The 22,839-nt window shown below is 51.0% G+C and overlaps 1 protein-coding gene across 1 annotated transcript; it reads left to right on the top strand.

Moving 5' to 3' along the window:
* The first annotated feature begins 790 nt into the window (after positions 1 to 790).
* On the top strand, positions 791 to 22,160 carry OTUD7B (OTU deubiquitinase 7B). The gene is made up of 12 exons (XM_058042756.1): positions 791 to 863; positions 7,008 to 7,130; positions 7,396 to 7,566; positions 8,213 to 8,431; positions 13,446 to 13,547; positions 13,953 to 14,080; positions 14,898 to 15,010; positions 15,846 to 15,973; positions 16,585 to 16,734; positions 17,156 to 17,270; positions 18,004 to 18,088; positions 18,639 to 22,160. The coding sequence occupies exons 2-12, from the start codon at positions 7,058 to 7,060 to the stop codon at positions 19,929 to 19,931; spliced, it is 2,577 nt and encodes an 858-aa protein (XP_057898739.1). The 5' UTR covers positions 791 to 863; positions 7,008 to 7,057; the 3' UTR covers positions 19,932 to 22,160.
* The last annotated feature ends 679 nt before the right edge of the window (positions 22,161 to 22,839 follow it).

Genomic DNA, 22,839 nt, shown 5'->3' with positions numbered 1-22,839 from the left:
GCAAGGAACAGGAATCTTTCCGTACTAAGGAAAGGATCCCCGGTGGCAATCAGGCTCAGGGAGCGGGTGCTGACCCCTCACCCTCCAGGGCCTCGCTCTGGGGCTACTGACCCCACAGAAGGGGACACCCCTCACGGTCTCAGGCCCTTACTGAACCCTTACATGGGGTCTCAGGCTCCATCAAGGTGAGACTGACTCCATACAGGGGTTTCAAGCCCTCAGCAGCGTCTCAGACTCTGTACAGGGAGTCTCAGGCTGCAAACACGGGGTCACGGGCCCCTCACGAGGGTCTCAGGCTCCTCACGGGGGTCTCAGGTTCCTCACAGGGGACTCAGACCCCTCATGGCGGTCCCAGCCCCCTCCCGGGGATCTCAAACCCCTCATGGGGGTCTCAGGCCCCTCACAGGGGTCCCGGGCTCCTCCCGAGGCTCTCAGACCGCACACAGCGGGTCTCAGCCCCCTCCCGGTGGTCCCAGGCCCCTCCCGGTGGTGCCGGTGCCCCCCCGGTGTCCCGCGCCCTGCCGGTGGTCCCGGGGGTATCCCGGTGCCGCCCCCCCCCCCCCGTTCCGCCGCCAGGGGGCGCTCTGCTCCCCCCGCTCCCGAGGTGGGCGTGGCCCGGCCCGGCCCTGCGCCGCCATTGGCCCCTGCCCGCACGGCCGCGTGCGCCCGCCAAAGCGTTCCGGGCGGGAACGGGGGTGGCGGCGCGTTCCGGGTGGCGCGTTCCGTTCCGCCTTCCCCCCCCCGCTCTGTCCGTCCCCCCCCCGCCCCGGGAGCGGCCTCAGCGGCGGCGGCGACGACGGCGGGAGGGCCCCGGGGCCGCTCCGGGCCGGGCCGCTCCGGGCCACCCATGGAGCCTCTCGGAGGTAACGGCGGGGCCCCCGCTCGGCCTCGGGAAAGTTTTGGCGGGGCCGGGCCTCGGGGCGGCGTCGGCGGCGCCCGCGGGGTCACGGCGCGGCCTGAGGGGGCGGCGGGGGCGGCTCCCGGGGTCGCTGCCGGGCTGCGGCTCCCGGGGCCGCTCCCGGAGGTTGTCCCGCGGTACCGGGGTGGGTTGCGGGGAGCGGGTGCCGGCTGCGGGTCCCTGCTCAGCCCGGGGGCCTGCGGGGCCGCTGCCGGTGCGGATCCCCCGGGCTTCACCGCCGGGGCTCCTCGGGGAGCGGCCTTTTCCTGCTCCCGTCCCGAATAATTCTCCTCTTGGTGGTTGTTTTCTGCCGGGAACACCGGGATTTCCGCGCGGCTGCCCGGTCCAGGCTGGGGTGGCTCCGTTGTGGAGCGAAACAGGAGCTGAGAAGCAGCCCTGGAGTGAGGAGAGGGAGTTCGGGGGTTTTTATTTCTCCTTTGGTTCATTCCCGGCCACAGCCCCGGACCGTCCCCAGCTCCGGGAACCTCACTCCCGGTAGGAGAACGGAGCCTCCCGGGGCTTGTGTTGGGTCCCGGTGCACCGGGAATGCTGTGGGGCTTTCCTGGCTGTGAAATTGGTGCTCGGGACCGGGAATCTCTCGGTTCCTGAAAGCCACAGAGCTGCAAAGTCCAAACTTCCAGCCGGGATTCTTCGCTGTGAATCGCTGACACCGCTGGGTTTTATCTTCCTGACCCAGCACACGTCCATGCTGAGTTGTTTGGGGTTTTTTTTGGAAAATGGGATTTTAAAACTGCTTAAAGATGGTTTTGTGCTAAAGGAGCTCCTGGAGTGGCCACCTGTGGATCCAGGAATCCCCTGTGCCTGCTTCAGCCTTGGCAGCCCCTGGTGTGGGCAGGAGCATCCAAATCCCAACTGGGGATGGGAAAAGGAGCTGGGTGCCCAAACTGCTTCAAAATTCAGGACTCTGCCCTTCAGTATTTTTGCTGGAATATATTTAATTTTCTGCTGGTGTTGGTGGTGAATCTGTGCTACTCCGTGCCAGGATGTGGCTCTGCTGTCTCTGCGAGATGCTCTGGCCCTCAATTGGCACTTCAGCTCTCCCAGTCCCGAGTTCCACCCTAAACTCATCCCTGCAAAGGGCTGAAAATGGATTATCCTGGCAGGAGCAGCGCTGGGTTGAAACATTTGGGGACCAAATGAGCAGAATTGGTGGTGGAGCTGCCCTGGCCTCGATTGCAGAGGGGACATTTGGAGCCTCCCCTGGGATCCAGGCAAGGACAGCGTGTGCCAGGCCCAGCTCAGGCTGCAAATAATCATGGCCTGGTTTAGGGAGAGCTTGGCTCAAAGGGAATTTCTCTGGTGCAGACACTGAGAGAACTGAGTTTGTTGTCAGTGCTGTCATTAGAGATTAGAGAATGCTGTAATTTTGGGAGCAGTTGATAACCAGGAGGATGATGATGATGATGGTGGGGCAGAGCCTGGATTTGCTGGAGCTGCTGCTGGAGATTTATTGGGCTTTTATCTTGGAGATAAAAGTGGAAGGTTCTGGTGTGTTCTTCAGCCCAAGGTTCAGGATGAGCTGGGAGGAGCCCAGCTGTGTCTGCAGCACTGGGAAGCAGCTGGAACTCTGGAAATAAAAACAGGATGAAGCTGTTCATTGAAGCACTGAAGCTTTGTAAAAATGGGATGATTTCCATAATTTCACTCCAACTCCTGAGCACCAGGGTGGTTTTAGGATCCCTTTTAGCCCCCTTTAGGTGCCCTTTTATCCCCCTTTAGAATCCCTTTTATCCCCCTTTAGGAGCCCTTTTAGCCCCCTTTTTTAGGAGCCCTTTTCCCTACTGGAGCAATAATTTATGAGGATTATGTGCTCTCCTTTTGGACTGTGCTAAAACTTTGTCAGAAGTTTCCCAGAATGGGAAATCTTGTTGGGCTGTTCCTACCAAGCATGAGGTGCAGCCACAGAGCCACATCCAGCGCCTGGAATGGGGAAAAATGGGAATAATTCCAGGAAGAATTAGGGGAAAATTCCTCAGTCACTGCCACAGCTGCCTGTGTTGTGTGTGCCCCAAAATTCCTGCTCTTCCCTGCCAGGCTGGCTCCATTCTGCACTCACAGCTCCAAGGATGTCCTGCATCTCATAAGTAACAGGGTGTCCTGTTATTTATCAGGAATAACTTTTTTTTTGATGATGAGGAGGAGGATCTGGATTGATTCCCATCCTGCAAGAGACAGACACGGTGTGTGTCCCACCCAGCACTCCAAGGGTGTCCTGCATGTTCAGTTTTATCAGGAATAACTGGGGTTTTTTTGTTGTTGATGATGATGATGATCTGGGTTGATTCCCACCCTGGAGGAGTCAGGAGCTGCAGGGTGTGTGTCCCACCCAGCCCTTGCAGCTGGAGCTTAGTGACACAGCACAGGTGTCAGGTCAGGACAGGTGCTGCTAATCCTGGGGCTGTTAGATAACCTGCAGGGCCAGGACAGGGGTGTGGGGTGGGGAGGAAGCCAGAAACCTCCTTGAGGAGCATCAGGAAACCTCCTTGAGAAGCATCAGGAAACCTTCAGGAGCAAAAGGAAAGCTCCTTGATGAACATCAGGAAAGCTCCTTGAGGAGCATCAGGAAACCTCTTTCAGGAGCATCAGGAAAGAAACATCTTTGAGAAGCATCAGAAACCTCTTTGAGTGAAATTCAGGAAGCCTTCAGGAGCATCAGGAAACCTCATTGTGTATCAGGATATCTCCTTGAGGAGCATCAGGAAACCTTCAGGAGCATCAGAAACGTCTTTGAGGAGCACCAGGAAGCCTTCAGGAGCATCAGGCCATGCTCACTCAGAGCTCATGGAGAAGCTCATTTTTCTCACAGTCTCAGATTGGAGCTGCTCCCATGTCCCACCTGCAGATCCCCTCAGGACCCCCCTGCTTAGCCTTGAGTGCTGCCAAATTTCAGGATTTTGGAGGGTTTGGAGTTCAGGAGTTTGATTTGTGCTGGATTCCCACTGTTGTGCAGCTCCCTGCTGGTGGGAGTGAACACATCCATGTGGGTTTGACGGGATTAAATTTCCCACGGATTTGGGCAGCTCCTGCCTCAGCTGCAGCTCCCTGAGGGTCAGGTCTGGTGTCCCTCGTGTCCCTGTGGGGTTGGGATGAGGAGCAGAGCCCTGGCAGTGCAGTCCTGGCTCCCAGCTCGGTTCCTGCCCTCAGCAAAGCATCACGTGCCAGATCCGGGGCAGACACGTCGGGCTGTGCTGCTCCTGGAATATTTCTGGAAGTGTTTTATAAACACACTGGAGCCACAGGTCGTGGCTGACCTTGGGTCAGGATTTGGCCCTGACAAAGAGAATTATTTCCTCTTTCTGCAGCGTGTTGAGATCTAACAAAATAAGGGAATTAAAGCCCCGGAAATTACAGTTTGGAAATTTAAATGGATCCAGTTTTGCTGCTCCACACTCGGTTCTGGTGAGCTGTTTAAATTCAGTGTTCCCCATGGTTGATTTCCCACCAGGATGGAGCTGAGAGACATTGAGATTTTGGACCTTTTGTCTGGAATTCCTCCCTCAGTTTGCTGATTTTTCTGATGGTGTTGGGGTCTTGAGGAGGACCAGGATGCTCCACATGCTCCTGTGAGTTGATGGAGTTGGAGTTGCCCTGGGAGAGGCTGCAGGCAGCAAGAGAGAGGAGGCTCCAGGAGGTTTTATGGCTTTCCCCTTATTTTGGATGGACATTTGGTGTGACAGGTCTGAATTCCCTTCAGGAAGGATTTCCATGCTGCCAGCAAGGCCCAAGCCCAGCTTTGCCCCATCCCCGAGGGTGGGACTGGGCAGATTGCTCTGCTGGAAGGCTGAGGGTTGCTGTCAGCGTTGGGTGGATCCCCTGGCACTGGGAAATGAGCTTTTCTCTGGGTTCCCATGGGTGTGTGACCATGGAATTCTGTTGGCATGAAGCTCCAGCTCCTCCTGCTCCCAGTGATCACTGCTCACTCCCATCAGGAGCATTTCTGTGCTCAGACCCTCTGCAAGCGTGAGGATATTTGTTAAACATTTCCTAAAAAACCTGCAAAGAGCTGTTGGGATCACAGCAACAACTGAATTTAGTCCTAAATACAGTTTTTTCCACCCATTTCTGGTTGGAATGTGGAACACTCACCTTGGATCACCCCCACGCCCTCCTGGGGGATTTGGGGTGTGCTCAGCTCCTGTCCCATGGCTGGGGAATGGATTTGTGAATCTTCTGGGGTTGTTATTTCCTCCCTGGGCTCATTTCCCACCTGTTCTGGAAGGAGGGAAGAGCAGGGAGCATTTCCCTTCCACAGGGAAAGGAAATAATCAATAAATAAATCTGGGGTGGGGACATCTCTCTGTCCAACCCCTCAGTAAATCCCCAACAATCCTTCACCTCCCAGCTGGACCCAGAGTTTTCCATCTGTGTTTTCCCTGGCATTTTTGTGCACGAGGGAGTTTGGAATGCAGTGCAGGAGGGGGCTGGCATGTGCTGCTCGTTCCCTCCCCAAAGCTCTGCTGAGTTTTCATTTGCATTGGAATTCCACACCCACCTGGAGGAAGCTTCTCCTGTTATCTCCTCCTGGAGCTGCTCCTGCCAGGGATTAGAGGATCCAAAAGTGCAGCTCCTAATTAGGGATCTTCCCTAAATTGGTGGAGCGAGAGCAGGAATTGCTGCCAAATCCTGCTCCAGGAATGTGCTGGGCTTTGGCATCGCTTCTGGGAGAAGGAATTTAACAACTCCATTGTGGGAAAGGTGTTTCTCCAGCAAGAAATTCCAGGGTAAAGTCTTGGGTGCTTGTGGGGAGTTGTGCTCTTAGGGAATTTCACCCACCTTTAAGGATAATCTTGGAAAAAAATATTTTAAGGTACCAGGGGAAGGTTTGCATGTCTGTAGGGATAATCCTGAAAAAGAGATTTTATTTCTCAGGCACCAGGAAAACAACCAGGTTTGTTTGTATTCCACACAATCCTGAAATTTCCTCTCCCACCTTATACCCCAGCACCTCCCTCTCCCAGCCTTCCCAGATTTTCCCCTTCCAGATTTTCAGCTCAGCATAAATTTTATTCCCATTCTTTCCTGTTCCTTGATGGCAGAGTTTTTATCCCAGCCTTTTAACAACAGCAAATTCCACTTTGCCCATGGGGACTCCCACGGATGGGGCTGCTCTTCCTCTCCCTCTCTGCCCCAGGAATGCAGAAAATCAGGATTTGGAGGCATGGCAGGAGCACACTCCTTCAGAACCCAACAAAATCCAGATTTACAGAATAAATCAAATAAACCAATTGAATAAACCAAAATTACACAATAAATCTGAGGTTCTGGTCCCCTCTGGGAAGGGTTCAGGAGTCAGAGGAGCTCTGGGGTGGAAAGGAGCTCTGTCTGGACATTGATTTTGTCTGCCAGAGCAATTGGGATTGTTCAGTTTGGATTTTTGTCTGAAAGGGGCTTTTTAAAATATATTTTCCTTAGAATCTCCTAATTCTAGCATTTTATCCTGAATTTCCTTTTCCCTGCCTCACATCTGGGGTGCTTGGAGTGGGATGGGGCAGGGATTTACTCCTGTAAATGCACAAGAGAAACTCTCTGCTTTCTGATTGCTCCCGAAAATTCATTTATTATATGAATATATAATAAATGATAAATATATATATAATATATTATATAATAAGTTATATAGCATACAATAACAATACATTATATTATCTATATAATGTATAATGTATTATATATTATATATAATATGTATTTTATATATTATATATAATGTTTTATGTATTATATAATGCATTGTATATTATATATAATGCATTATATATTATATATTACGTATTACATATTATATATATTATATTACATATTACATATTATGTATTACATATTATTATATGTATTATATGTATATATAATAAATTATATTTATTATCTAATTTGGAAAGAAAAGCTCCACCACCTTTGAGATGAGACTGGTTTAGCTCATGAATTTTCCCAATTTTTCTGTTGCTGCTTATAGCCAGATGAACATTGTGCTGCCCAGGAGTGAACCTGGAGCACATTGAATTTTTGGGGGAGGGTTCACTGAGCCCTCAGCTGATTCCCAGCTGGGGCTGTGCAGTCCAGGGGTGCTCTTGGTGCCCTCCATGCCCAGGTTGATGCCCAGGAGCCGATCGGGTGCCGCCGACCCCTCTGGCCTTGGCTATGGACATCGTCCTGTCCGACTTTGTTCGCTCAACGGGGGCAGAGCCAGGGCTGGCCAGAGACCTCCTTGAAGGTATGGAAAACTGGGAATCATCATGGGAATGCCCAGGGTGGGAGGGAAAAGGGGAGGGAGATGGGGGCTGGAATGGTTTCCAGCAAAGATGTTTAGGGAATGTCTCAGTTTCTGTGGTGGGTGAGGGTGAGTGGTGCTGCTTCATCTGGAATGGGGGGAATGGGGATAATTCCAGGAAAAATGGGGGAAAATGGGGAAAATTCCTCAGCTTCCACACCTGGAATGGGGAAAACAGGAAAAACTGAGTCTCCACGTCCCCGTGCAGGCAAGAACTGGGACCTGAGCGCGGCGCTGAGCGACTTCGAGCAGCTGCGGCAGGTGCACGCCGGGAACCTCCCGCACCCCTTCAACGAGGGCCGGGGCTGCCGGCCCCCCGAGAGGGAGCTGGCACGGCCAGGGAGGCCCCCCCTGCAGCGCCAGGATGACCTGGTGCAAGGTCAGTGTCCTGGAGGGGTGTCCTGGGCTGGGCAGTGTCCTGTCAGAGCACAGAATCACAGGGTGATGAGGGTGGGAGAGACCTCTAAGATCATCATCCATCCTCTGCCCTAAGACCTTAACCAGACTGTAGAACCAGTCTTTTTAAACACATCCAGAGATGGTGGTTCTACACCTCCCTGGGAAGAGCATTCCAGTACTTTATCATTCTTTTGGTGAAAAAATTTTTTCCTAATATCCAACCTGTAGCTTCCCTGAGGTAGCTTGAGGCTGTGTCCTCTGGTTCTGTCAGTGCTACCCTGGAATGGGTAAAAATGGGGAAAATGGGGAAAACTGGTGGAAGAGACTGACACCCACCTGTCTACAGCCTCCCTTCAGGAAGGTGTAGAGAGCAATAAGGGCACCTCTGAGCCTCCTCTTCTCCAGGCTCCTGGTAAAACACCTCACAAAAGTGGCAATTTACTAGAAAAAGAAGTGAACAAAGAAACTAATGGCTTGGAGGTGAAGTCCTCCAGGCCTATGAGGTGCCTTTTTCACCTAATCAAGGAGAGAAACTTGGGGGTTTCTTTCCTTTTTAAAGGGACAAAGGCTGGTTTTGTCACAGGCCCCTGCCCCACTTTGCTGTTGTTCCCCCTGCTCTCCCCCAGAGAAGCGCCTGTCCCGGGGCATCTCCCACGCCAGCTCCACCATCGTGTCCCTGGCCCGCTCGCACGTCTCCAGCAACGGCAGCAGCAGCGAGCACCCGCTGGAGATGCCCGTCTGCACCTTCCAGCTGCCCGACCTCACCGTCTACTCCGAGGAGTTCCGCAGCTTCATCGAGAGGGATCTCATCGAGCAGTCCATGCTGGTGGCGCTGGAGCAGGCTGGTGAGTGCTGGGGACAGGGGCAGTGCCACCCACGGGGGCGCCCTGGGGTGGGGCATTGTCTGGGCACCACCCTGGCGTGTTTTCTGGGTCCCCCATGGCAGGAGGAAATGATGAATCTGACTCTGTGTTCTTAGAAGGCTAATTTATTATTATATTATATATATTATATTATATTATATTATATTATATTATATTATATTATATTATATTATATTATATTATATTATATTATATTATATTATATTATATTATATTATATTATATTATATTATATTATATTATATTATATTATAATTTTATTATATTATAATTTTATTATATTATATCATATATAATATCATATCATATATATTACATTACATTATATTACATTATATTACATTATATTGCATATTACATTATATTACGTTATATTACGTAATATACTTGAAACTGGAGGGATTTGTTTCCAGCAAATTACGTTATATGATATGATATGATATTATATTATAATTATATTATATAATATCATATCATATCATATATATTACATTACATTTTATTACATTATATTGCATATTACATTATATTATGTTATATTACATTATATATTATATTATATTATATTATCTCTTATCTATATCATATAATATATTATATTACATTATGTCATATTTTATATATAATATTATATCATAATACATTACATTACACCATATATTATAATTTAATTTAATTTATATTATGTTACATTACATTAATTATATTACATTATATCATATTACATTATATCATATTACATCATATAGTATCATATCATATCATGCCATATTGAAACTATACTAAAGACTAGAGAAAGGATACTGACAGAAGGCTTAACAAGATAATGATGATGATGATGATGATGAAATAATGATGATGATGAAAACTCCTGATTCTCTCCAGAGTCTGACACAGCTGGATTGTGATTGGTCATTAACTCAAAACAATTCACCTGTTGGATAAACAAATCTCCAGCCACGTTCCAAAGCAGCAAAACACAGGAGAAGCAAATGAGATAATGCTGGTTTCCTTTTTCTCTGAGGCTTCTCAGGAGAAGAAATCCTGGGCAAGGGGGTTTTCCAGAAAATGTGACAGTGACACTGGGATATCCCATGGATGCACATCCAGCAGGGAATTATTCATCATTTTTATGACCTGGTGCAAGGGTTGAGTAGGAGCTGCTTCCCTTCACCCATGGGAACTGAGTGTAAACAACTCAGGGCTGTTATCACTGTGCTGAGAGGGAAAACGCCCCAAAACCCCCAAAACTGGCATTGTCCCACCCCATGCTCCATCTGCCAGTCCTGTGGAGAGACAGGAAAAGGGAATTTCTCCCTAATAAATTCTAGATGTCAGCGCTGCTGCTCCAGTGCCTGCAGGGGAGGAACCTCCTGCTTTGGTTCCAGGTTCCTGGAGAGCTGCCAGGGGTCTGTAAATGAGGGAATGAGGGACATCCAGGGGTCTGTGAATGAGGGGACATCCAGGGGTCTGTAAATGAGGGAATGAGGGGACATTTGTGCTGGCAGGGAAAATGCCATCCCTGGCACCAGGAAGGTTCCTGTGAGGGATCTCAGGAGGGTTTCCATTTCCACTCCTGCTGTTTCTGTGCTGCTGCACATAGCAGAAAACACATTATCCTTGGGGATAACAGACACTCTGAGGGCACAACTTCTCCCTGTGCTGCTCGGGAGTTGCTGTAAGAAATATTCTCATGTTTTGGGAATGAGCACCTGATCCCAGCGATCCCATTACAGGGTGGTGCTGGGAGGTGACAGCAGAGCTGCTGCTGCAGATCAACCCCAGATCTCACCCCAGCAGAGCAGGCTTGGCTTCCTCTGTCCCTGCACAAATCAAATCTGGGGCTGGGGCTTGCTGCGTGCTTCGTCTGTGGGCTGGGGGCACTGCCAGGTGTGCTGGGATGCTGTTAATGGGGAGGAATTTGTGAATTCTGAGTTTTAGAAAATGTCTTTGGAGATTTGAGTGTCTGTGGGTTGTTATAAATGAGTGGTTTTTTCTGTAACAAAGGGCTGTAGTGCAGCTATGAAATATTCCAAGTAGGGTTTTGAGCATGGTGCTGTGATCTGCAGGGACTCCCAATATTAATTTAGCACACACCATCCTTAGGAGATTTAGGAAATGCATTTTACAGCCCAATAAATGTTCATATCCTTTTCCCCATGAATTCAGAGCTCCTGTTACACCATTGTGGCAGAGTGAGCACTCCCAAAGTGGCTGAAAACTTCAATGAGATCCTCTGGGAATGCTCTGGATGTGCTTGGAGTGGTTTGGAAAGGTCTCTGCCCTGAGTGGAGCCTTGGTTTGACACAAACCCCTGTGGATCAGGACTCAGGCTTTGCTCTGAGCTGGGGATTTGCAGCTGGGTTTGTTTGTGTCACACAGGGAGGAGCAGTCAGTCCGTGGTGCCTCACCTGGGGATGTTTGGGGATAAAAATCACAAAGAACTGAAAGATGCTGATCCCTTGGAGCAGTCCCTGGGACACTCCCTGTGCATTCCTGGTAGCCTTGGGGAAGCCATTTATGGTTTGGATGAGGCAAATCCTCATTTCTGGTTTGGATGAAGCAATCCTCCTTCCAGGCTGGGTGGGGCCATCAGTTCCTCCCATTGCTGTCACCTGTTCAGGTGGCTCCTGGTGGAAAATAAAATGGGATTTCCCCAAACACCCTGTGGGGTAAAACAGGCTCATGGTGCTGGGGGATCCTCTGGGTGCCAATGGACTTTTCCTCTGTGCAGAAAATCTGTTGCTGCCATGACCATTCTGAAAAGATCCCTCAGGCTCCTAAATCCACTTGGTTTCCCTGCAGAGCTCTCAGGGCTGGTTAAGAACCACACACACACAGAAATGTGTTGTTTTCAACATTCTGGGCAGCTCTTGGAGTCTCTACGGTTGAAATGACCCCAAGGCGTTGAAAAATCTCTTTTTCCCAGCCCTGTAATCAAAGAAGGAGTCAGGATCTCTCAGCTGAGCTTCTCAAAGTTGTTTATTTTCATTTTATTTCATTCTTTTTCTGCCCTGCTGAGATCTGTCCAGCACACTGACTGCCTTTGGGTGGTGTTATCTTATTATACTAAAAACTACCTGAATTTGATTTACAATAATTTTCCAATTATCTATCCAACTAATAAATTTTCCAATACCTATCACCTCTGTTAGACAGTGAACTTCTACTCTAAACCAATCCAAAAGTGCCACCATCACCCAGAAGATGGAGGACAAGAAGAAGAAAGAGGAAGGACAAGGCACATCCAAATTCCTCCATTCTGCCTCCTGAACCCCCATTCTAAAAACCCCAAAATTCTATTTTTCCACTTTTTGACAAACTAACTATCATTTTACTTAAACTCTTGTGGCTTGTAAATCTTCACACGAAGTTGGTAATTTTCTCTGTGGGTTAAAATGGAAGGCAAAGGTGTTTTTGACTCTGTGCCAAGGTCTTTGAGCTCCCTGCCAGGGTCTTGAGTCCTTCAAGGAAATCAGAGGAATTTCCACCCAAATCCCTCCATCCTGCCTCCTGAACCCCCATTCTAAAACCCCAAAATTCTACATTTTCACCCTGTGATAAATCCCCTAACGTTCTACTCAGACTCTTGTGGCTCACACAAAGCTGGTAATTGTTTTCCCATGGTTAAAACCAAAGGCTCAGGTGCTTTTGGTGTTTTTCACTCTGTGCCAAGGTCTCTGAGCCCCTTCCCAGGCTCTGGACTCCTCCAGGGCAGCCAGAGGAATCTCCTGGGCTCTGAAATTTGTTTTCAACACTCCTGGGCAGCCTCTTGGCCTTTCCAGGAGGAGCCAGACCCTGGCAGGAGCCTGCCTTGGGCGTGGGGTTCCTTTGGAGCCGATTTCTCTTGCGTAACCGCAGTCAGGCAAACACTTGGGCACAGAAATGCCTCTGCAAGGTGTGTCCCCTCAGCCTGGGGCTTGCACAGCCTCCCGAGCACCAGGCACACGTGCACAGAGCATTTCTGGTGGTTGGGGATGCTTTGACCTCTGTTTTCTGCCTTTAGTTCCTCTCCCTGGGGTTGTACAGAGCATTCCCAGCCATCCCATGGCTCTGCACTGGGATCCCCAGCAGGGATCGTGCTCCAGAAGGAGGAGAGGCTCTGAAAATGAAAGGAAAAGGGCTGGTTTCCTGTAGGAGCAATTGAAATACAACTTGGAAGCTTAAACAGCTTCATCCAGCCAAAAACCTGCCTGTTGCACAGGATCCAAAAAGCCCTGGAAAATATGGCAGCCAAGGAGGGGTGTTGAGGGCAGGGCAAGACACAGACTCAGACTCAGGGGGTTCAAAGTCCTGATCCAGCCCAGCCTCACTCCCTTGGGAAGGGCTGAATCTTCAGCCACACTGGGCATTTCTTCCAACCTTCTATTTTTAGCTGCTCTTGACTTGAATCACCACAGTGACCCGAAACTCCCAGTCTGAAGCGCTGTCAGTTTGCATTTGCAGCAGGAAAGCTGCTGGGATCAGCAGAAATCCTGGAATGTTCTGCCTAAAAACCAGTGAGCAGGGAAATGTGGCCATGAGAGACTTGAAACTGGAGGGGTTTGGTTCCAGCAAGCAGCAAAAGGCTGATTTTCCCTGGAGAAATTGTTTGTGCTTGATGCTCCTGGAGGCATTTTCAGCCTGTGGGGAGGGAAATAAGGGGTGTGGGGGAAAACAGATAGAGGAGAGCTGCTCTGGGTGGAATTCCTGGCTCCTGTTTGTGTGTGATTCTGCCCCAAATCCAGCCCAGTCTTTTCCTGGCATCCTCAGGGAGTTTTGCAGCTCCAATCTCCTCTTTTTGCTGCTTTGTCCTGACTCTTCCCCACCCAGTCCTGGGTCTGAACCTTCCCACCTGCCCAGATGCTCCTTCCACGCTCTCTAAACTGCTTGTTCAGCTGTTTTTTGTTCCAGAAGGGCTGAAACCACATCCTGCAGTGCCCCCAGAGCCCCCCAGTCCCATCCCATGGTTTCTCACTCTCCTACTTGTCCCCAGGACGTCTCAACTGGTGGGTGACGGTGGATCCGAGCTGCCAGCGCCTGCTGCCCCTGGCCACCACTGGAGATGGGAATTGTTTGCTCCACGCTGCCTCCCTGGGTAAGATTTGGGTTTATCCACAAGAACACAGCCCCCAAATCCCTGGGGAAGAGCCCACCGTGCTCCTTTGGGGGCAGGAGCCATTCTGGATGCTGCTGCTCCTGGCTGTGGTTCAAGGGAAGGGGCTGCAGCTGCTTCTCAAATCCTTCTCCCCCTCTGATACAATAACTACTGCAAAGGAAATAAAGGAAGGAGTGGGCTGTGAGGAGGGAAATAAAAGGTGTGAGTGAAAAGCAAATAGAGGAGAAACGCTCTGGGTGGAAATCCTGGCTGTTGTTTGTGTGTAATTCTGATTTGTGCCAGTTTCCCCGAAGGAAACGTGGGACGATGGAGCAGCCCCTTCCCTGCAGTGGCTCGGGGAGTCACAGCAGCTCCTCCTGACCCTCCTGCTCCTTCTCCCTGCAGGAATGTGGGGCTTCCACGACCGGGATCTGATGCTGAGGAAGTCCCTGCACACCCTGATGGACAAGGGAGCGGAGCGGGAGGCGCTGAGGCGCCGCTGGCGCTGGCAGCAGACCCAGCAGAACAAGGAGGTGGGAGCTGGGCGATGGTTTGGGCCCTTTTTGCCATCCTGGGAAAACTTCCTGTGCCTCTGGGAGGTGCCAGTCTGGAATTTTGGGCTGGGCTGTGCTGAGGGGTGTCCTGCACTCAGAGCTGCAGCAAAATTAAAGGGCTTTGAGATTCATATATTGATCTCCTTGAGCCAGGTCTTATAAACTTCTGGAGATTTATATCACACCAAGATAGCTCAGATACTTTAGAAGGCATGAAATTAACAGGATGGCTTCTGTGGTAGTGGTGGAAACAGAAAAGTTTTATTAAAAGGCAAAATAACAAGTTTTAATAAAAGGCAAAATAACAAAACTCTTTACAGAGAAAAAAATCAAGCCAAATGCAAGAGGTTCCTGCTCCTGGTAAAACACCTCACAAAATCAATTAATTTTTCTGTTCACTTCTTTTTCTAGTGAATTGCTTAGGCAAGACTTTTTTGCCTCTGTCTAATTAGCCATCCTTGAGTCCCCCAAGTCTTATGAGTCTTTTTCCCTAATTGAAGAGAGAAACTTCTGCATTTTTTCCTTTTTAAAGAGACAAAAAAAGATAGTTTTGTCACTCCATCACCAGAGAGCACATTCCTACATGGGACAAGTGACAGCACAAGGGGAATGGATTTAAATGGAGAGGGGAAATTTGGATGAATATTGGGAAGCACTTTTGAGGCCATGGTGCAGAATGTGTTGATTATTTTTGTATAACCCATAGAGGAAAGGTGTGCTGTGGGTACAAACCCACTCTGGAGTAACTGGGAGAGCTTTACCTGGATGATTTTGGGTTCTTTTTGCCCTTTTTCAGTCTGGCCTGGTTTACACAGAGGAGGAGTGGCAGAAGGAGTGGAATGAGCTGATCAAGCTGGCGTCGAGCGAGCCCCGCGTGCACTACGGCACCAACGGCGGCGGCTGCGGCGGGTACGGGCAGGGTACAACAGGGAGGGAATTACACCCAGGGTACAGCAGGGAGTGAATTACACCCAGGGTACAACAGGGAGGGAATTACACCCAGGGTACAACAGGGAGGGAATTACACCCAGGGTACAACAGGGAGTGAATGACACCTACAACAGGGAGTGAATTACACCCAGGGTACAACAGGGAGTGAATTACACCTACAACAGGGAGTAAATCCCCTCAGGGCACAGCTCTCAGGGTGCCCCAGGGCAGGGCAGCAGCTCTGGGTTGGGCTGGTTGGGTTTCAGGGGAAGGACAAAGATCCTGAGGCAGCACCAGGCACATGGAGCGTCCCAGGAAAGGATTTTGGGGCTTCTTCTGTGGGGTAGGATATGGATTGGGCAGGGAATAAATATTTTCCTTGTGTTTCTTTGTGTTTTCCTTGTGCTTCCTTGTTTCCTTGTGTTTCCTTGTGTTTGTTTCCTTGTGTTTTCCTTTTGCTTCCTTTTGTTTGTTTCCTTCTGCTTCCTTCTGCTCCCTTCTGCTTCCTTCTGCTCCCTTCTGCTTCCTTGTATTTTTCCTTGTCCTTCTTTGTGCTTCTTTTGTTTCCTTTTGTTTCCTTCTGCTTCTCACTCTGAAATCAGAATAACTCAGAGCTGAGACTTTTTGCCATCTCCCTTCTGTTTCAAGGACAACCTCAACTGTCCTTATCTTTAGATAAGGGACTCCCAGCCATGCCAGGCAGCAGCTGGGCATTCCTTGGGCACAAACCCTTGTTTTGGAGCAGGACATTTTGGGCAAATGTTTGAATATCCAAACTACCCAAGGGATGACATCCAGCTTCTCCTTTGCCCAGGGTGGAGAGCTCAGAGGAGCCAGTGTATGAGAGCCTGGAGGAGTTCCACGTCTTTGTGCTGGCCCACGTGCTGAAGAGACCCATTGTGGTGGTGGCAGACACGATGCTGAGGGACTCAGGTGGTGAAGGTGAGACCTTCCTCTCTTCCCAAAGCCTCTCTGAGCTCTCCACTTTTCCTTTCCACCCTTTCTGGAGCCTTTCTGCTCTCAAAGCTGCATTTGGAGTTGGGAATGGCGCAGGGGGGAAAATTCACCTGCAGCAGGTGAGGGGCCAGGTCAAATTTGGCTCCCAACCCAATTTCTGCTGCTATAAGAGCATCACACGAGGATTTTTTTCTTTTTTTTTACCTCTACACACACATCTGGGGATGAGAAATTCCATTCCCTGGTGGTGGATTTTCCTCCATTCCCTGAGTGTTGGATTTTCCACCATCACCTTCAGTTCCCTGTCAGGGAAGGTTTATCAATTTCCATCCTTCTGCAGGCAAAGTTTGTCTTGTGGGGGAGTGAAGAGGAAGGCTTTTTATAGAAAATACCAGTTCATTCTACATTTGAAATCCTCCTGATGTAAAATAAACATCTATTTTGGGCTGTGGTTTTGTTTAATAACCCTGAGATGAGAGATAATTGCAGGTGAGCCCTCCATTGAGGCAAAGGGCTCATTCTGGAGCAGCTGCAGCACAAACAACTCTGAACTCTTGAACCTGTGATCACAACTAACCACTCTCAATTGTTGCCAGCATTTGCCCCAATTCCCTTTGGAGGGATTTATCTGCCCCTGGAAGTCCCAGCCAACAAATGCCACCGGTCCCCTCTGGTCCTGGCTTATGACCAAGCTCATTTTTCTGCCCTGGTCTCCATGGAGCAGAAGGAAAACACAAAAGATCAAGGTGAGTGATGGGATTCAGGTGAGAAACTGAGGAGGAGGAAGATTTGGGAGTGCTGGGGAGGAAGAGCTGACCAGGACCCATCAATGTCAGCCCAGAAAACCAACAATGACCTGACCTTGGAGCTCTTGCAGTGCCCAAAGGGGCTCCAGGAGCTGGAGGGGGACTTGGGACAAGGGGAGTGGATTCCCACTGACACAGGGCAGGGTTGGATGGGGAATGGTGGAGAAACTCTTCCCTGTGAGGTTCAGGTGCTCAGAATTCCATGATCCCAGCACTGGGATTTGCCATCAGAGGTGACAGAAATGCTCCTGGTGGGTGCTGTGCTCAGGGCCGGCTCCAGGTGTGCAATATTTGTCCTCCTGGGCTGTCAGTGTGACGTTTCTGTGACATTTCTGTGACATTTCTGTCCCGTTTCTGGCAGCTGTGATCCCCCTGACGGACTCTGAGCACAAACTGCTCCCCGTGCACTTCGCCGTGGACCCGGGCAAGGAGTGGCAGTGGGGGAAGGATGACAGTGACAATGTCAAGCTGGCCAGGTTGGTGATCTGCAGAGCAGAGAGGTCACAGATGGAAAACCAGCTGGGTTTTCTTGTGCTGGGTGAAAGCTGTGCCCAGGGAATGGCACTGTTCAGCTTTTCCTTCGTTTTGATGTGATTTGGGTGGGGCTGTGACATCTCACAACCTTTGTTCCCACATCTCAGTGATGATGCTCCAGGTCCTGGAGCTCTGGGCTGGGGGTAGCTCAAGGATCTCCTGTGATAGCAGCATAAAAAATGTGCACAAATTTTTCCATTTGCCATCAAATCCTTGTGTTATGGGTCCCTGGAATGGGGAGGGTGGTGGCCACCACACCATGCCTGGTCTGGGTGAGGCTTTGGGCAGATCTCACCATGGTTTAGTCCCAGCACTTCCTATGGCTGAGGCAGAAACGTTTTGATTCCAAGACTGAGGAATTTGATTTCTCCCTTTGGGTTTTCATTGAAAGGAAAACTTCACAATTATCCCTTTTGTACCCTTGGAAAAGACCCATTTAAATACACAACCTATGGCTGCCTATGGCTGAGGCAGAAACGTTTTGATTCCAAGACTGAGGAATTTGATTTCTCCCTTTGGGTTTTCATTGAAAGGAAAACTTCACAATTATCCCTTTTGTACCCTTGGAAAAAACCCATTTAAATACACAACACAGGGAACAATGTAGATATGGGGGGAGATGTTTCCAGGTGGGAAATGGCTCTGACCTGTGGCTTTGCCCCCCTCCAATGCCAGCGTGACCCTGTCACTGGAAGCCAAACTGCACCTGCTGCACAGCTACATGAATGTCAGATGGATCACGTTGCCTTGTGACATGCAGGTAAAGGGACCAGGGGGATCTTCTTTACCTATGAATTATTCAGCCCCTCCTCTCCGCAGGAAAGCTGTTGTGGGCTTTACCTGGGGGCTCTGTGCCCACAGGAGCTGTGGCTGATTCTGCCAGAGAGCAGGAAGTGACTCAGTTTTGCATGGGGGCACCTTTCCCCAGAACTTTCCGTGTCCATTTTCAGCCTTTACATGACCCAGAAGCCCCTCAGGGACGTCCCAAGCTCCAAACAAATGGGAGCTGTTGGTTTATGGCCACCTCGAGACTGGGACGATCTCACCCTCCTCCTCCCTGGATTTGCACCTGAAATCTCCCTGGATTTGCAAGTGGAGGTATCAGAGAATCACAGAATAGAATCATAAGATCCTGGACTATCTCAGGCTGGTTAGGTGCCACGGGGACATTTAGGGATGTGCAGGATGCAGTGATGACACGCCTTTCTCAGCGTTCCAAGCCACACCACCTCCTTTGCTTCACCTTCCACCTGGAAATCTTTACCTGAGGGGTTTCTAGACTCTGATTTTTGTCTCTCCTCCCTCCCCAGGCGCCCCTGGCTCAGCCAGAGTCCCCCACGGCCTCGGCGGGCGATGACGCTCGCTCGGCAGCGGAGTCGGGCGAGTCGGACAAGGAGTCGGTGTGCAGCAGCTCCGCCAGCAACGGGGGCACCAGGGCGGCCAAGGACAGGGAGAAACCAAAGAAAGAGAGGGAAAAGGAGAAGGAGAAGGATAAAAAACGAGCAGACTCGGTAGCCAACAAGCTGGGAAGCTTCGGGAAGACTCTGGGCAGCAAACTAAAAAAGAACATGGGGGGCCTGATGCACAGCAAAGGCGTCAAGGGCGGCGTGAGCAACGGGCAGGGAGACACCCTGGAGAAGAAGAAGAAAGGATCCCTGAAGGCACGGAAGGACAGCAAGGAGGAGTGTTCCCCTGGAGATTCGGCTCCTGCAGAGAAGCCTGGTGCAGGTAGAGCAGCCCCGGAGAAGCCCTCGGATCCCTCCAAGTACAGCAGCGACGTTCGGCTGAGCCTGAGCATCCTGCGCGCCGCCATGCAGGGCGAGCGCAAGTTCATCTTCGCCAGCCACCTCAAAACCAGCACCCGGCACCAGTTCCAGGAGGAGATGATCCAGAGGTACCTCCTGGACGCCGAGGAGCGGTTCCTGGCAGAGCAGAGGCAGAAGGAGGCCGAGAAGAAGGCGCTGGGCGGCGCCGCCCCGGCCAAGAGGCCGGAAGGGGAGGTGGGTGCCCAGCGGAGCGAGGAGGCGATGCCGGGCCCCGTGTTCTGCCAGCCGCCCCCCAGCTACCCCCCCCAGCCCCTGGAGCCGGCCGTGGGTGCTAAACTCGCTGCTTTTCCAGCTGGCTACTCCGGCGTTTTCACCTTCCCCAGGCCCTCTATGGGCAGCGCCGAGGGGCTGCACCCACCCGCGTGTCCCGAGGGCCGGCGGCAGCTGGCGGGGGGGCCCTGCGGGAGCCTCCCCCCCTATGCCACCCTGCCCCGGCACCACCAGGGCCGGCTGGGCCCCTGCCCGCCCGGGCCCGCCCACCCGGGCCGCTTCTCCCCCACGGACACGGAGAGCCAGGCTCCGTTCCCCGCGGAGCGCGAGGGCTCCGGCTGCCTCCTGCCCCCGCACAGCAACGGCTGCCGGGAGCTCCTGGAGCAGGACCAGGGAGGAACGGCGGAGAAAATGAGAAGCCAAGGCCTCTACAACATCCAGCAGACCAAGTGCAAACAGCCCAACTGCAGCTTCTACGGACACCCGGAGACCGGGAATTTCTGCTCGTGCTGTTACAAGGAGGAGCTGCGGCGCAGGGAGAGGGAGGCGCTGGTGCACAGGTTCTGAGCTGCCCCTGTGCACGCCGGACCCCTGGCTCGTGGGGGATGCAATAACAGAGACCCAGTTTGGTTTCTTACACCCAGCCACGCTCCTCTCGCGCTCTGCAGGAGGTGGGAGCGGCGTTGGGCCTGCTGGGATGGGCTGGTGGCATTGATGGGTGCAGGAGGGAGAGAAGGGGCAAAAGCAGCCCCTGATTTCCTGGAGCCCCTGCAGGGGAGGAGAAGGATTCCCAGGGGGGCTGCTCGGCTCGGAGCACAGGGTGAGGGGGGAGAATTTCCTCAAAAACTCAATAAACCAGACCAAAGCTTTGGGAGTGGGCAGGGGGAGCAGCTCCCCCCAGGTCCTTCCCACTTCCTGACCACCTGGGACGGAGCAGAAATGCCCCATTTTGAGAGTCACAAAACCTTTTAATGGAGTTTTTTAACACTGGTTTTATTCTGTATTTCTTCTTGCTGGTACTGAGCGACACCGTGTTGGAGTTGGACTTTGATGAGGTGAGGTGGCTTGGACGCCCCCCACCCAGTCCTGGATGATTCTGAGCACCAGGACAGGCTCAGGGCTCTGTCCCCTCCTCTCCTCCCCATGAGCTGAACTCTGGTTTTAAAATGTTCTTTTTAAACTCTTCCTGAGGCAGGGGGGGACTCCCAGAGCTCAAGGGATTGGAGGTTTCTCTTCCTGTGCAGAGCCCCCAGCCCACAGGAGATCCTGCCAGGAATTCCCAGTGAGCCTGGGGCAAATCCCCCAGGAAAAGCCACTGGAAAGGGGTCCCAGAGCACCCCCAGCCCCATGTAACTCCTACTTGAGCACAGCTACTCTGTACTACCTCTGATCCTGATTAACTCGGCTCCGTTGTGCTGAGCCACCAACTGACCTTTAGGCTGCGGAATTAATCCATATTTTTTGATAACAGGGCTAAAAAAAGCAGAACAAGAAGGTAAAATCCTCCTCCCACGTGTTGTTCCTGACCCCATCCCGGCCCCCTGGCTCCCAGGGTGGGATTCACTTTAGCACTGCGATGTTTGCACAGAATTCCTTGGGGTTTCTTTGGTAACTGCAGCTCCCAAACCTGGTCCTGCACGGAGCGAGGTGCAGCATTTCCTACCACGTGGAAATAAAACAGGAGTTGTATCCTTCAGCCAGAGCTTTACAACATTCCCTCCTTTCTATTTTTGGGTTGATTTTCCAGAAGGAATCAAACTATGCAACCCCTTCCTGCCCATGGCCATTGCCTGGAGAGGGGATGAGGAAGAGGAGCTGGAAGTGAGCTCGGGGCATCACCCCACGCCTTACCCTTGGCCCTAAAAATGTTCATTTAGACCTAAAAGCCCAGAGTTAAGGCCTTTCCTACAACTAAATGCCCCCAAATTGGGCCTTTCCTGGTGGGATCCCAACACTCTGAGTCCAGCCAGCAAAGCTCCTTGTCTGGGGATTTTCAAATCCAAATTTCAGACAGCCCAGGGATGGTTTGATTCCAGTGCTGAGTTGTTTTCCCTGGTTTTATAAAATCCCCGAGCGTGGCTGAGGCTGTGGGAAGGGGAGGGTGTGACACCCACTCCAGCTGGCTCCTCTTACCTGGGAACAAATTCCACATTTCTCCCTCAAAATGCAGGAATTCCAATGGACTTCAACCCCAGGCAGGGCCGTGCAGTGCTGGTTAAACAGCACAAGCTCTGCCCCTATTTGGTTCACCCCAAATTTGAAGCTGTTTTGGTTAAAACCCAACCCGAACCCTTCACTATTTACGGGCTCTTGGTTTAAATTCCACGTTCTGATGTTTATTTTTCCCCGGATTGGAGCAGCAGCTTTGTTTTGGTGTTGGGAATGTCCTCTGGAGCAGGGATGGCACAGGAGGGCAGGGGGAGGTGATGCTTCAGCACTCAGGTTTTGGGGGAATTTCTCTCCTTTTTGGGGAGCTCCATGCCAGTGGAGGCTGGATTGGGTGGGGATGGGGAGAGGGCAAAAAACCTGTAGGAGAAGCAGCAGTGCTGGAGGGAAAACCCCAAAACTGCAGGAGAAGCACCAAACCTGCCCCCAGGAGGGGAGACTGTGGTGTGACCCCAAGGTCAAACTAAGTGCACTTAACTGGTGTGGTTGGAATTCCAATTGATCCTGGTGGAGGAAAACTTTGTCTTTCAGCGTGTGTAAAACCCGTTCATGAGATTTGATTTGATTTTATTAAATGAGATTCACCCTCGGCAGAGGAGGCCGGGGCAGCTTTGGGTCTCACTAACGCGACACCGAGTGACCTGAATTAATTCTGCAGTGGTTTATTCACAAAAAAACTCCTTTTTTTTTTTTTTTTTTTTAATTAATTCCAGATTAATTGGTGATATTTGGCCTCCTGGTGAACAGGGCCAGAGCGTTGCACTTGGGCTGTACCTGTGGCCTCGTTGTGGCACCACAGACTCATTGACAATAAAAACCTTCAGCTGATGCACCTGAGGCTCCTTCATCCCCAGTCCCCTCCTGGGGCTGCTCCTCATCCCCTTCTCCATCCAGTTCTTTGGGGATTTGGGGGTTATTATTTATATTATTTACTGTGTGACTCCATTTTGCTACTAATTCTTGGCTTTCATTTAAAAAAGAACAGCCTCAAACACCCCTCCCTCCCTCCCTGTTTCTGTCTGTCCTTGCTGCTCTTTTCCCCACCTGCATCCCAAGGCTCCCTTTGGTACCTGAGACCTGAATTTCAGGACAAAATCAGGGATAAATCCCAGCATGGGCCATGTGGATGCTGAAGCTTTAAATGAAAAAGAGTTTTGGGGGAGGTTGGAAGGTGGGACCCCAGAACAGTTTCCCAAGGGATTCCTGGCACTGGGATTTTCTCTCCCAGCTCTGTTTTTCCTTCCTCCGGGCATTGTGGGCGGACACTCCGTGCCCAGCTCCACCTCTGATGATTTTCCTCCAGGATCTT

Source organism: Melospiza georgiana, chromosome 33, assembly GCF_028018845.1.
Source record: "Melospiza georgiana isolate bMelGeo1 chromosome 33, bMelGeo1.pri, whole genome shotgun sequence".
NCBI lineage: Eukaryota > Metazoa > Chordata > Aves > Passeriformes > Passerellidae > Melospiza > Melospiza georgiana.
This window is presented reverse-complemented; position numbering and strand designations above follow the sequence as displayed.